This window comes from Lissotriton vulgaris, chromosome 3_1, assembly GCF_964263255.1.
Source record: "Lissotriton vulgaris chromosome 3_1, aLisVul1.2, whole genome shotgun sequence".
Taxonomy (NCBI): Eukaryota; Metazoa; Chordata; class Amphibia; order Caudata; family Salamandridae; genus Lissotriton; species Lissotriton vulgaris.
This window is the reverse complement of record NC_141689.1, coordinates 1,520,473,946-1,520,487,486: the sequence shown is the minus strand read 5'-3', so window position 1 is coordinate 1,520,487,486 and position 13,541 is coordinate 1,520,473,946. Positions and strand designations below refer to the sequence as shown.

The 13,541-nt window shown below is 47.7% G+C and overlaps 1 protein-coding gene across 2 annotated transcripts in view; it reads left to right on the top strand.

Moving 5' to 3' along the window:
• The first annotated feature begins 207 nt into the window (after positions 1–207).
• LOC147728110 (caspase-6-like) overlaps positions 208–13,541 on the top strand; it is a 153,504-nt gene continuing 140,170 nt past the window's right edge. The window contains exon 1 of one of the 2 annotated variants that reach the window (XM_086961997.1): positions 208–413. In XM_086961997.1, coding sequence (XP_086818123.1) covers positions 380–413 — 34 coding nt within the window. In that variant the 5' untranslated portion in view covers positions 208–379. The remainder of the gene's footprint in view (positions 414–13,541) is intronic. The other variant, XM_086961998.1, reaches the window with a different exon arrangement.

Sequence of the window (13,541 nt, the reverse complement as noted above, 5' to 3'; positions counted from 1 at the left end):
TCGTGTATCCCCCCAACTCTGCCCGAGCTGGGATCTGCTGTCACCGCCCGTGGATTCTGCCTGATCCTGCCCGAGCAGAGTTATTCTCCGAAGTCACTGTCAGGCGAATAGCAGCGTCCGGGAATAAAGCGTTATTATCAAATATTACACAACACAACAGCGTGGCCGGCATATTAAAGACATCTCAAGGCGCCGAGGGCCATTCTCAGAAGCGTATCGGGAGGTGCGGCTGAGGGGAGGGTGGAGTCAGACCAGGAAGTAGTAAACGACTATATCGGCCTGGCTGCCAGGGAGCCCAGCTGCTCCAACTGTAGAAGAGGGCTTTGTTTACAGCTTCCCGGAGATATTCTGGAGAGCGAGTGACCGGAGCCCCTCAACCATGGCGGAGCACCCCAAGAAGCAGCGGGCGGAAGGTAAGGGCGACGCCAATCCTCGTAGGCTCTCTCGATTTTATCACTGCCCCACCCCCTCCCCCTCCCCCGATCATCCTGAGCGTAGTAAGTTTTGGACCTGCACTCTCGGTTTAATTCTGAAAGTGCGTCCATTCTTGCTTTACTCGGCGACTAACAGCCTGGTATACGCGGGCGCGCTTTCTGTGCACTGCACTGCATTCACGAGTATATCGTGGGAAAACAAAAGTACGATATGCCATCTTCCAGATATCAAAGCAGCTAAGAGTATCTGGAAAGGGAGGTTAAGCTTTATGCTCGCTGGCCAGGATCACACAATATTGTCAAGAAGTGAAGCTGGGATTGCCTTTGTCTCGGGAGGCAGAGACGGAGCTAGCAGCCAGGCTGCCTTTGGGCGAAGGGCACGTTTGAACATGTTCGTCAAGTTTGTTTTCCCTGCAGTCATACTTTGAGCAAACTTCCTTACTCGAATCACACTCACGGTACACCAGTCAGGTGAGCTAGATACTGCATGCACATGCTGAAATGCACACACACACGCGCACACCACTGTCTGACATCCACTTATGTTTGAAATTGTCTCCCACTTGTACTCTTTTCATTACCTGCACTTGATAGATTATAAAATGTAGGAGCATATTTCTTTCATTAATATGTTTTATTATATAGTGCTGGCGGCTTAATGGCGCTATAACAACATTTTTCCAGCGCAGTAATTATCATTGTATCAAAGTTGGAAGAAAGCTTATGACCATCCGGAATTGTGTATGCTGTTTTGTCTCTGGCGTGTATAGCACACGGTCTGCCATTATTAACCTGTAGAGGTGGGCGAGTCAACATAATAAAATGCAAAAGACACACGGATGATGGACGGAATGCAGAGCAAATCTAACATTCCCCCAGTCAATAGATCTGGGTTAAATCCATTGTTCTTTTGCTCACCATGCCACCCCAGTTTACATCCAGTCATGCAAATCCGCCTTAACCCTGTGCCTCATGGGAATAGTGCAGTCCGAACTGCAAAGCCAGGTCCTCTCTGGACCGGAAACAAGCATTCTGGGAGGACCATCACCCCTCATCAGCCAGGCTAGCTTGAATTCAGTGGCACAGTGAGCCCAGGACCCACGTCTGGGTAGGCACACTTAGGGTGAGAAAGCAAAAGACACACAGATAGACGGAATGTTATGTTATGTTATGTTATTAAATTTTGTATAGCGCGCAGATGCCGCAGCCAAGAGGCGTCCCGGCGCTTTTGGAGATAGAAGACACAACAACACAATGATGACCAAAACACATAGCTATACAGCGGAGAATAAATGGGTTTTTAATTGTTTCCTGAACTGAAACAAATCGTGGATGGAACGAAGTGAAGCAGGCAAAGAGTTCCATAGAGTAGCCGCCATCACCGAGAAAGAGCGTCCACCCATTCTGGACTTTTTAAAACGAGGAACAATGGCCAGATTAGACCCTGCAGACCGAAGAGCTCTTGCGGGGACATAGTGGAGGATGGTCTGGGTGAGAATGGGAGGGGAGGCCAAATTGAGAATTTTAAAAGTAAGGCACAAAGCCTTGAACTTAATTCTTTGGCCTACTGGGAGCCAGTGAAGGTCACGGATAGTGCTGCGAGCTGAAACAAATTTGGGGAGGCCGACCAGCATCCTAGCCGCCGAATTTTGTACCCGCTGAAGACGGGCAAGCTCAGCTTGATTAACACCCAGAAACAGGGAACTGGCGTAGTCCAATCTGGTCAACACCAGAGCTTGGACTATGATCTGCCTGGTGTCCGCGTCAAAACATTTAAAAATAGGCCGTAGGCTTTGTAGAGCGCCGAAGCAGGTTCCTGCAACACGTTTGATGTGGGGAATAAAAGACAATTGATTGTCAAGCCATACGCCCAAATTTCTGACTTCGGTTACAGGAGTAGGAACAGGGCCCAATTCAGAAGGCCACCATTGGTCTCCCCAGAGCTCGCTGTCTCTACCGAAAAGAATGACCTCCGTCTTGGTGGCATTGAGTTGTAAGCGATTGTTTGCCATCCAGCCGGCGACAGCTTTGAGGGCTGCCTGAAAGGTGGGGGCATTCATGTTGGAATCGCCGTTGAGTGACACCGCCAATTGTGTGTCATCAGCGTATGACACTATTTTAAGACCAAAACTGGCAGCTACCTGCGCCAGCGGTGCAACATACAAGTTAAAAAGGGTAGGGCTGAGGGCCGAGCCCTGTGGAACTCCCTGCAGAATGGGGCGTGGGGCAGAGATGTAGGGAGGAGTAGAAACTTTAAAGGTTCGACCCGTAAGAAATGATCGAAACCATTCAAGCGCCTGTTCTCCAACTCCAGCCTCCACGAGGCGATGTAAAAGGATGTGGTGGGAGACCGTGTCGAACGCGGCACTTAGATCCAATAGGATCAGTGCTGCCGTCTGACCTTGGTCAAGTATATTCCTGATGTGTTCCACCACCGCCAAAAGAGCGGTCTCGGTACTATGACCGGCTCGAAACCCATTCTGGGAGTTGTCCAGTATGTTTGCTTCTTGCAGGTGGAGGGATAAGATCCTATTGGCGTGAGCTTCAGCTATTTTAGCCATCCAAGGAAGGAGGGAAATAGGTCGGTAATGCTCTGATTTGGAAGGATCAAGAGACGTTTTTTTTAGGATTGGTATGATAGTGGCCTGCTTCCAAGCAGTGGGAACACTACCAGTTCTAAAGGAAAGATCTATTAAGCTCTGCATCGCCGGATAACAGCAATCTGCGAAATCACGAAATTGCATGGGTCTCATCGGGTCCTCCGGAGAACCTGATTTAACTTTAACCGTCAGATTTAGGAACTCCTCTTGGGTGGGACCTGGAATGGCTAATAGGGATTTAGAGACCGGAGGGGCATTATTAATTTCACTGACAAAAGGTGTGGCAAACGACCTGTATATGGCCTCCACTTTTTCGACGAAAAACGAGGCCAGATCTTCGCAATGCGTCATAGAGGCAGTGAACGTGGAGGCAGTTCTTTTGTTGGTGAGGTCCTTACACACCCTAAAAATGGTCTTAGTAGGGTTAGTGCTGTTTTTTATTTCTTGTGAGTAAAAAGCAGCCCTGGCTGAACATATGGCCTTATGATACATCCTGATGCAAGATCTATAGGTTGCTTTAAGATCAGTATCATAGTTTCTGCGCCAAGCTCGTTCTGCTTTTTTACAAGATGCTTTCAGTGCCCTAAGGGAATCATCATACCAGGGACTGGGGGAGCCAGATTTAGCTTTGCTCCACCTAGCTGGTATGAGGGTATCCAAAGATTGCTCAAGCCACTTGCAAAAGTCGTCGTAGCCACGGGAAACTTCCTCAGGAGGTTGAGGATGGTGCTGCAGCAACAGATGGTGAAAGTGCTCTAAGTTCAGATTTCTCCAAGGACGCTTAAGAGTCTTAGGCAAGTTGTTTTTGGCTAAAGGGATGTCAATAGCAATATGCGTTTCGATCAGATGGTGATCAGTCCAGGCCATGGGCTTGGGCTGGAGCACTTCAATATTAGAGGAGATGTTTGTCAGAAAAGGATCCAACAGGTGTCCGCCAATGTGAGTCGGGGATTCAACCAGTTGGACTAAATGAAATGCCTCAAGATCAGAAAGCAAGCTTTGGACTGGATTGGAAAGTGGTGCTTCCATATGGAGGTTCAGATCACCAACAACCGTAAAATTGTTGGTTTTCAAAACTAAAGAAGAAACCACATCCGGAAGGCTGACACGAAAAGATCCATCCGGACCTGGGGGCCTATAGATTAAAAGTCCCGCGAAGGTGAAATGGGGACTTACAGTGATGTTAAAGTGCGCACTCTCACAACCAGCTATAGTGGTGGGAGACCAGGCACACGAATAGCAAGTTTTTAATGCAACTGCAATGCCACCACCTCTACCATTACGATGGGATGAGTGCAAGGTATAGCCAACTGGGAGGGCTAAGTTAATCGCAGCCATAGAATTATCATGAAGCCACGTTTCGGTGAAAAAGAAAATGTCTGGATTTTCATCATTAATCAGTGAAAAAATTTCTTGCGAGTGGCAGGCCAGTGACCTTACATTCAAAAGAAATATTTTAAGAGGCGAAATGATATCAGGGCCCCGTGTGGGTCCAGTGATGTGAGCTCTAGGGGGTTTAGGTTGGAATAGCAGGATGGGTTGTGGTGCCGGGAGACAAAAGGAACAAATAGGGCACTGATAAGGACCGCTAAGAGGATCCAAAGTGCCGTGGCGGCATCCACTTACCCCTTGGCGCAATGCGCGAATATCTACAGAAGATAGCATCCTGAAGAGGTAAAGGGCCCTGCCAGGCCCTGACGAGCACAGACGGGCAGGACTCTGGCTGGACTCAGGCGCGATGAAAGGCGCACCGCTGCGCGACCCGAAGGGGCTCAAGTAGGCTCACAAGGGCGAGATCTCGCGAGATTGCGCAAGAGTGCCCCAGCCCAATGCAAGATGGCGCTCAAACTCGTCCCCGGTACCCCGTGATCCCGGACCCGCCAAAGGCAGTGGAGATGGTCCCCAGGGGGGTTTTATGGTGCAAGAATAAGGCCAGGGAGGTCGATGCAGCTAAAAACAAGGTACAAGTAACATAAATCAAATAAAATGTAAAAACGGGATTTTTAAAATCCGAAGAGCAGGCAAAAAGCGCAGCTAGCGCTAGCGAGGTCCAAATACATAGTCACCTTCTCCAGGCTGACCTGCCGTCTCTCGCTGCCTCAAGTAGGCTCACAAGGGCGAGATCTCGCGAGATTGCGCGAGAGTGCCCCAGCCCAATGCAAGATGGCGCTCAAACTCGTCCCCGGTACCCCGTGATCCCGGACCCGCCAAAGGCAGTGGAGATGGTCCCCAGGGGGGTTTTATGGTGCAAGAATAAGGCCAGGGAGGTCGATGCAGCTAAAAACAAGGTACAAGTAACATAAATAAAATAAAATGTAAAAACGGGATTTTTAAAATCCGAAGAGCAGGCAAAAAGCGCAGCTAGCGCTAGCGAGGTCCAAATGCATAGTCACCTTCTCCAGGCTGACCTGCCGTCTCTCGCTGCCTCAAGTAGGCTCACAAGGGCGAGATCTCGCGAGATTGCGCGAGAGTGCCCCAGCCCAATGCAAGATGGCGCTCAAACTCGTCCCCGGTACCCCGTGATCCCGGACCCGCCAAAGGCAGTGGAGATGGTCCCCAGGGGGGTTTTATGGTGCAAGAATAAGGCCAGGGAGGTCGATGCAGCTAAAAACAAGGTACAAGTAACATAAATCAAATAAAATGTAAAAACGGGATTTTTAAAATCCGAAGAGCAGGCAGAAAGCGCAGCTAGCGCTAGCGAGGTCCAAATGCATAGTCACCTTCTCCAGCAATGCAGAGCAGATCAAATATTCACCCCAAGTCAATAGATATGAGTTAAATCCAATGTTCTGTTGCTCAACATGCCACCCAGTTTAGACCCAGCCATATGCAAATCAGTCTTGACCCTGTGCCTCATGGGAAACATATTAAAATGCAGCAGAGCCAAGGGGATCTAGCTTGGTTCCAAGAGACAGTGCACAAGCCGGGTTATGACAATGTTTGTCATGCAAAATGATGCAACAAACATCATGCAATAATAATTAGGTACTATCTTCGAAATTAAAAAAAAAGTGCATTTCATTAACATGCGGAAGCGTTTCACCTTAGTACGTCTGATTGTATAGTTCAAGTTTAAAATTTGTATAGCGCACTACTCACCCAGAGGGTCTCAAGGCGCTTGAGGGAGGGGGGGTACTTTAATTATCGAATATCCAAGTTTTTAGTTGTTTTCTGAAGGAGAGGTGGATTTGTGTAAGGCGGAGGTAGGTGGGGAGAGAATTCCAGTTCTTGGCTGCTAAGTAGGAGAAGGATCTTCCCCCCCCATGGTGGATCTTTGGATGCATGGAATATCGGCGAGGGCTTGATTGGACGATTGTAGTTGGCGGGTGGGGGTGTAAAAGGACAGGCGCTTGTTGAGGTATTCGGGTCCTAGGTCGTAGAGGGCTTTGTGTGCGTGGGTGAGGAGACAGAACGTTTTTCTCTTGTTGACGGGGAGCTAGTGGAGGTCTTTCAGGTGACCGGAAATGTGAGCATGACGGGGAATGTCCAGTATGAGTCTGGCTGAGGAGTTTTGGATGCGTTAGTTTTTTCTGTAGTTTGGCTGTGGTTCCGGCGTAAAGGGTGTTTCCGTAGTCCATTCGGCTTGTGACCAGTGCATGGGTGACCGTCTTTCTTGTTTCGGTGGGGATCCAACGGAAGAGTTTTTTGAGCATACGTAGGATGTTGAAGCATAATGATGAGACAGCGTTGACTTGTCTGGTCATCGAGAGGGAGGAGTCCAGGATGAAGCCCAGGTTACGTGCGTGGTCCGTTGGTAAGGGTGCGTTTCCCAGGGCCGGTGGCCACCATGAGTCGTCCCAGGCGGAGGGGGATGATCCTAAGATGAGGACTTCCGTTTTGTCCGAGTTCAGTTTTAAACGGCTGTTCTTAATCCACTCGGCTACTTCTTTCATCCCTTTGTGTAGGTTGGTTTTGGCGGTGTTTTGGTCTTTGGTGAGGGAGAGGATCAGCTGGGTGTCGTCTGCGTAGGAGATGATGTTGAGGTTGTGTTGGCGCGCTATGGATGCGAGGGGACTCATGTATACGTTGAAGAGGGTTGGACTGAGTGAAGATCCTTGTGGTACACCGCAGATGACTTCGGTGGCCTCTGATCTAAAAGGGGGGAGGCGGACTCTCTGGGTTCTTCCGGCGAGGAACAAGATGATCCTGTCCAATGCTTTTCCTTGTATTCCGACGTTGCTGAGGCGTTGTATACGGCTGCTATGACAGACTGTGTCGAAGGCTGCGGAGAGGTAAAGTAGGATGAGGGCAGCTGTTTCTCCGTTGTCCAGTAGAGTTCGAATGTTGTCTGTTGCTGCGATGAGGGCGGTCTCGGTGCTGTGTTTGGCTCGGAAGCCGGACTGTGAAGGGTCGAGGGATTTGTTGGATTCGAGGAAGGCGGCAAGCTGACTGTTGACGGCTTTCTCAATGACTTTGGCAGGGAATGGGAGGAGTGAAATGGGGCGGTAGTTCTTAAGTTCAGTGGGGTCTGCTGTGGGTTTCTTCAGGAGGGCGCTGAGTTCGGCATGTTTCCAGCTTTCCGGGAAGGTAGCGGTGTTGAGGGAGCAGTTGATGACGTCTCGGAGATGGGGTGCGATAATGGAGTCTGCTTTGTTGAAAATGTGGTGAGGACAAGGGTCGGTTGGCGATCCTGAGTGGATGGAGTTCATCAGGCAGATGGTGTCTTCAGTGGTGATTGGGTTCCAGGCGCAAAGGTTGTTGGATGGGTGTTTTAGTTCGGAGGTGGGTGGGGTGGACTGGTCTCCGAAGCTGTTATGTATGTCAGTGATTTTGTTGTGGAAGAACAAGGCTAGGGAGTCGCAGAGGTCTTGGGAGGGAGTGATGTCGTTGGTGCCGGCGGTGGGGTTGGTAAACTCTTTGACGATGTTGAATAGTTCCTTGCTGTTGTGGGCGTTGTTGTCGAGTCGATCCTTGAATGCTGATTTCTTGGTGGATCGGATCAGTTGGTGATGTTTGCGGGTGGCGTTCTTGAAGGTGGTCATGTTGTTAGTGGTTGGTTTTTTTTGCCAGGCTTTCTCGAGGGTGCGACAGATCTAATTGAATTTCTTAAGGTCATCATTGAACCAGGGGGCTTTTTTGCTACCTTGCTTGATTTGATGGTTTTTCAAGGGTGCTAATTCGTTAGCGCTGTGGGTGATCCATTGTGTGAGGTTGGTGGCTGCTAGGTTTGGGTCCGATGATTTGGCAGGAGGGTTTTGGTGAAGCGATATGAAGAGCTGGTCGGTGGTAATTTTGTTCCAGTTTCTGCGGGGAATTGGTTTTGGGTGGTTGTGGGTCGTGGTCTTTTTGTAGTTGAAGTGAACGCAGCTGTGGTCCTTCCAATGGAGAGCTGTGGTGTGATTGAAGGAGATGTGCTTGCTGGAGGTGAAGATTGGGTCGAGTGTGTGCCCGGCATAGTGGGTGGGGGTGTCAACAAGTTGTATGAGTCCGAGATTGGCGAGGTTGCCCAAAAGGGTGGTGGTGTTGCTGTCTTTGTTCTATTCCAGGTGGAAGTTGAGGTCTCCCAGTAGAATGTAGTCCTCGGAGGGGAGGGCGTGTGGGCTGATGAAGTCCGTGATGTCTTCGCTGAATTGTGTGCGGGGTCCTGGTGGCCTGTAGATGAGGGTGCCTCTGAGTGTGGTCTTGAGGTCGGTGTGGATCTGGAAGTGAAGGTGTTCGGCGGCTGCGAAGTTTTCGTCGGAACTGGTCGTGATGCGGATGGTGTACTTATGGACGATGGCGATGCCTCCTCCTGTTTGGTTGATGCGGTCCTTTCGGATGATCTTGTAGCCGACCGGGATGGCTATGGCGTTGATGAGGCGTTCATCCAGGTTTCTGTAAGAAAGGCGACGTCCGGCGATGTGGTGTCGAGTAGGTTCCAAAGTTCAATGGTGTGTCTGTGGACCGAGTGAGTGTTCAGCAGGATGCACTTCAGGTGGTTAGTGTCGGAGCTCTGTTTGGAGTTTGTGGATTTGGTGTGGGTCCAGATGCAGTCGAATTTGCAGGAGTGGCAGGTGAAGGGTCCTTGTGTGTGTCCTGGGGCGGCTTGGTGGCAGTTTGAGAGTCGGCCGGGGTTAAGTGCTGAGAGGATTGCGGCGTCATATGTTGTGCGGGTGGAGTGGGTTTTACGGGGGGCAGGGGGTCTGGCGCTGGGCGCGGTCCAGGCGTGGACGGGCGTAGACGGGCTTACCTTTGGCGCACCTTCGGCGCGCATAGGTGGCGCCAGCTGCGCGCAAGTGCATCTGTCATAATTAGAGAGTGGAGGGGGGGCGGAGCGAGGGAGGAGCAGCTGGGAGGTGGGAGCGGGGTGGAGAGGACGGGCTCCGAGGCACAACAACAAAATGGCAGCAAAAGCAAAACCGAAACAGGTTGGGGCACAAATTGGAATTACGCTGTGGGCAGTGGCACCGGCACAATCAGGCACTAATAATTAATTTCTATCATGCAATGCGAGCGCTAAGATACAAACTGGCCCAAACACTCTTGAAGGCAATGCGAGCAATGTACAGAATGGCAAATATACCCCAAGAGGCAATGCACAATGAGCAATAGAACGCTACGGAACTTTATTGCAGGCATTCATTAAAAATGAAAGTTTTTAAACACCAACGTATAAACATTCTTGACCCCCCCCCCCCCACCCCGATAATTACATTGGTGAAGTGTAATAGGAAGGTCAGTTGTCATGTACTTCCTATGTGTGGCCTATATTCTTATTATATATGACGCAACATCATAGTTTATTAAATCAAGCACAAGAGTTGTTTTTATACAGGTTACGTAACAATTTCATGTATCTCAAGATGTCCTCATACACAATTTTGAAGAAAAAGAAGGCATGGTGAAATATAAAATTTGCCTAAGATCGCAAACCATGATTGATCGATCCCAGGTGATTTCACATTATGCAATTCAGCCAGTAGATAGCTATCGCTTTCGCATCAAAAGTTAACGTTTGACTTTAATTCTTGGCACAGGAAGTTAGAGCGTGGGTGGCAGGCAGAAGCCACATGAAAGCTTTCCTCATTTTGGGCTCCAGGGTCCAGGAAGACCCAGAGCTGAGTCAAAGCCAGGCCCCTGCCTTGAGCCTGCAATGTCTCGCCCTCATCTGTTAGCTCACAGACATTACCGACAAGATAACTTATTACCTTAGAACGGTCATGTGAGGAATCAGTTTCTGCAATTGTATGACTTGCCTGGTAAGTCATACAATTGAAAAAATCCATTAAAAGCTTTAGGCAACGGATTTCAAGAAAAAGCACCTCACAGCTGAGCTACAGTCTTATTAGAATGGTGGTTCGGGCACACTTTTCAGCCCCTGTTGCCTTTTGGTGCTACTGGTCACAGATTCCAAACTATATTGCTTAATGAGCAGTGCAATTGAACAAAATAACGTATTCAGTCTTTTTGTATTTCTTTCAATTCTTTATTTTCGAATTCAAAAGAAGTTTCACACAAAAAACACTGGGGGCAGCCAACGCGTTTTCTTCAATTCAGCGACAAGCCAGGAGAACGAATGCCAAGAGAATGAATGAAAGAGAGGCCTCTCTACCTACGGATGGTGTTTGGCGTAGGTGACCGCGTATCAAGGCGGAGGCTATCTTACTGTGGATTGAGGGCACTTACCCCTCTGATCATTATTCTTTCATTAATTGAGCAGACTTGGCGCTGTTTTGAAGGATGATTTTGGGCAAATGACTTTAACCTAGCCCAGTTTGCGATTTGGCCATTGCTAAAGACTATTGAGTCACTTCTTTGATCTAAAGAGCTCTGAAGAAGTTCTCTTGGCTTGTCGCCGAATTGAACAAAACGCGTTGGCTGCCCCCTGTGTTTTTTTCGTGTGAAACTTAATTTGGATTCGAAAATAAAGAATTGAAAGAAATACAAAAACACTGAATACGTTCTTTTGTTCAAGTGCACTGCTCATTAAGCAATATAGTTTGGAATCGGTGACCAGTAGCACCAGAAGGCAACAGGTGCTGAGAAGTGTGCACAAACCACCATTCTAATAAGACTGTAGCACAGCTGTGAGGTACTTTTTCATAAAGTCAGTTGCCTACAGCTTTTAATTGATTTTTTCAATTGTATGACTTACCAGGCTTGCCAATATCTTTTTGCTTTTGGTTTGTGAGGATAATTTATGTACGCTTACAGCAACCAAAAATTTGTGATCACATTCTAAAGAATCCTACAAAACAATAGGTCTAGTTTGTAGATCTCGCTTGGACAGCATATGTGCTGTCTCTTTGAGGCTTTTGTGTACAACAAGGGGCTTGCAGCCGCCCATTGCATCCCATTGGTTGAATGTATTGCCACTCCTTCTTTGCTGCTTCATAGTTGGCCAGCATGTGTCCGTCATTATTTTCTTTTCTTACTGTTGGGCATGGACCAAGCACACATTGATTATTCATTTTAATTAGATTGCGTCCTACTGTACGCTGTTATTCAGGTACTATTTTTTCTCGTCTCCCACCCGCCACCCATCACTTTTCCATATTGCTGCTCCCTGTCCTTCCGCCCCGCCTCTACCTGGCTTGAAACATTAGCGCACACACACTTTCAACTGGCCGTGTGACTCATTTCTCCTACTGTGTTACCTGGTTGTAAGAAACATACTTGCAAGGTCTTTTTGACGTCATATGCAACATGTTACCATTTGCAATGCACATATTTTGAAAGCATAACCATTTTTATACTCCTCTCTTCACATCTGTAATAGCTAGGATACCTTTATTTAAAAGGTTGCCTTCTTCACTTAACACATGCAAGCGTATTTCACACAATTCGTGCCACTGCCTGTTTCCAAGATCTAGACACCACATTCAATCTGATGCATTCATTTCATATCATTCCTCCAGTCACTGTTACGAACTCCAGACATCCTTTGTCCATGACGCAAATATATGCAATTTCCACAAAGACATTTTCTTTATGAACAAACACTCCAGCACGTGCTGTTTAGTTTGACTACTTATATTTAATGCCTGCATCTTCTCTTCCTCGTCTGCTTCCCCAAAACACTGTGCTCTTTTGTTTTCTGTCCTTCGATCTGCACAAATTAACACGCTGCACCATTCCACGCCACAACATCCCACGCCACAACATCCCACGCCACAACATCCCACGCCACAACATCCCACGCCACAACATCCCACGCCACAACATCCCACGCCACAACATCCCACGCCACAACATCCCACGCCACAACATCCCACGCCACAACATCCCACGCCAAAACATCCCACGCCACAACATCCCACGCCACACCATTCCACTCCTCACAGTTTCACTCCATAAAATTCCACATCACACTATTCCACACCACATGCACAGTTGCATTACAAACCACACAATTCCACACTACACAATTTCATGTCTCACAATTGCACGCCATCCCACCCACTTCCACTTCACAGCACACAATTCTGCTCCATTCCATGGCACATAATTCCAATCCATTCAACATTCTGCTTGACACCACATAATTGAACTCTGCCCCAGATAATTCTATGCCACATAATTCCACTACATATAATTTCACCCCAGTCCATGCCACATATTTCCACTCAACACAGTTCCATGCCATGCCACACAATTCCATGGCACATAGTTTTACTACAAGCCACATAATTTCACGACACACCACATAATTCCATGCCACATAATTCCACAAAATGGCACTCCATGACGCACAATTGCACTTCATGTTTCACAATTTCTCCCCACAATATTTTACTGCTCACAATTCCACTGCATGCTTCATAATTCCCTGTGGCACAATTCCACCCCACACAATTCCACTCCATTCTACCTAATTTCACTCCACTCTGTCACATAATTCCACTGCACACCAAATAATTCCACTCCACGCCCAACTCTTCTTTTTCACCCTCCCACACACGCATATTTATTTTTTATTTTTATGGTTAAAAAGCACATTAAAATTATCCAACTAATTGGCAGTCATTTTAAAGCTTGGAATGGTCAATGGCTTGCAATGGTTCGACCTTGTGATCTTTGTTATTACATATGTTGCACTAGCTGGAGAAGGTACAGCTGGCTGACAGACACATATGCTGTGTTTGTAATGCAGACCGTAGTTATTGTTTTGTGGACAGGCACAGTGAAGGAATCTGGGCGAGGCTTCCTCAGAAAACAACCTGCTGCGGTCTTTGCAGGGATGAGTCAGGCAAAGTTTAATCATAAAACTTAGACACTGCTTTTGGTACTAACTGTATTTTTAGGTGGGGCATTAGCCATTACTTTTATTTTTACTAATATATATATATATATAACATATCCTGTGATGATGATCAAGGTTCGAGGCACGAACCGAAACGCGTTGGGTATGGCTATTGCCGTTTGTCACTAAATAATAAAAAATTGGATTAATGACCCAGAGTGAGTGCGTTCTTCGAAACACTTCTGGCAACAGAGGTACCTTGCTGCGATATATATATATATATATATATATATATATATATATATATATATATATATATATATATATATCTATTACCTTCAGCCA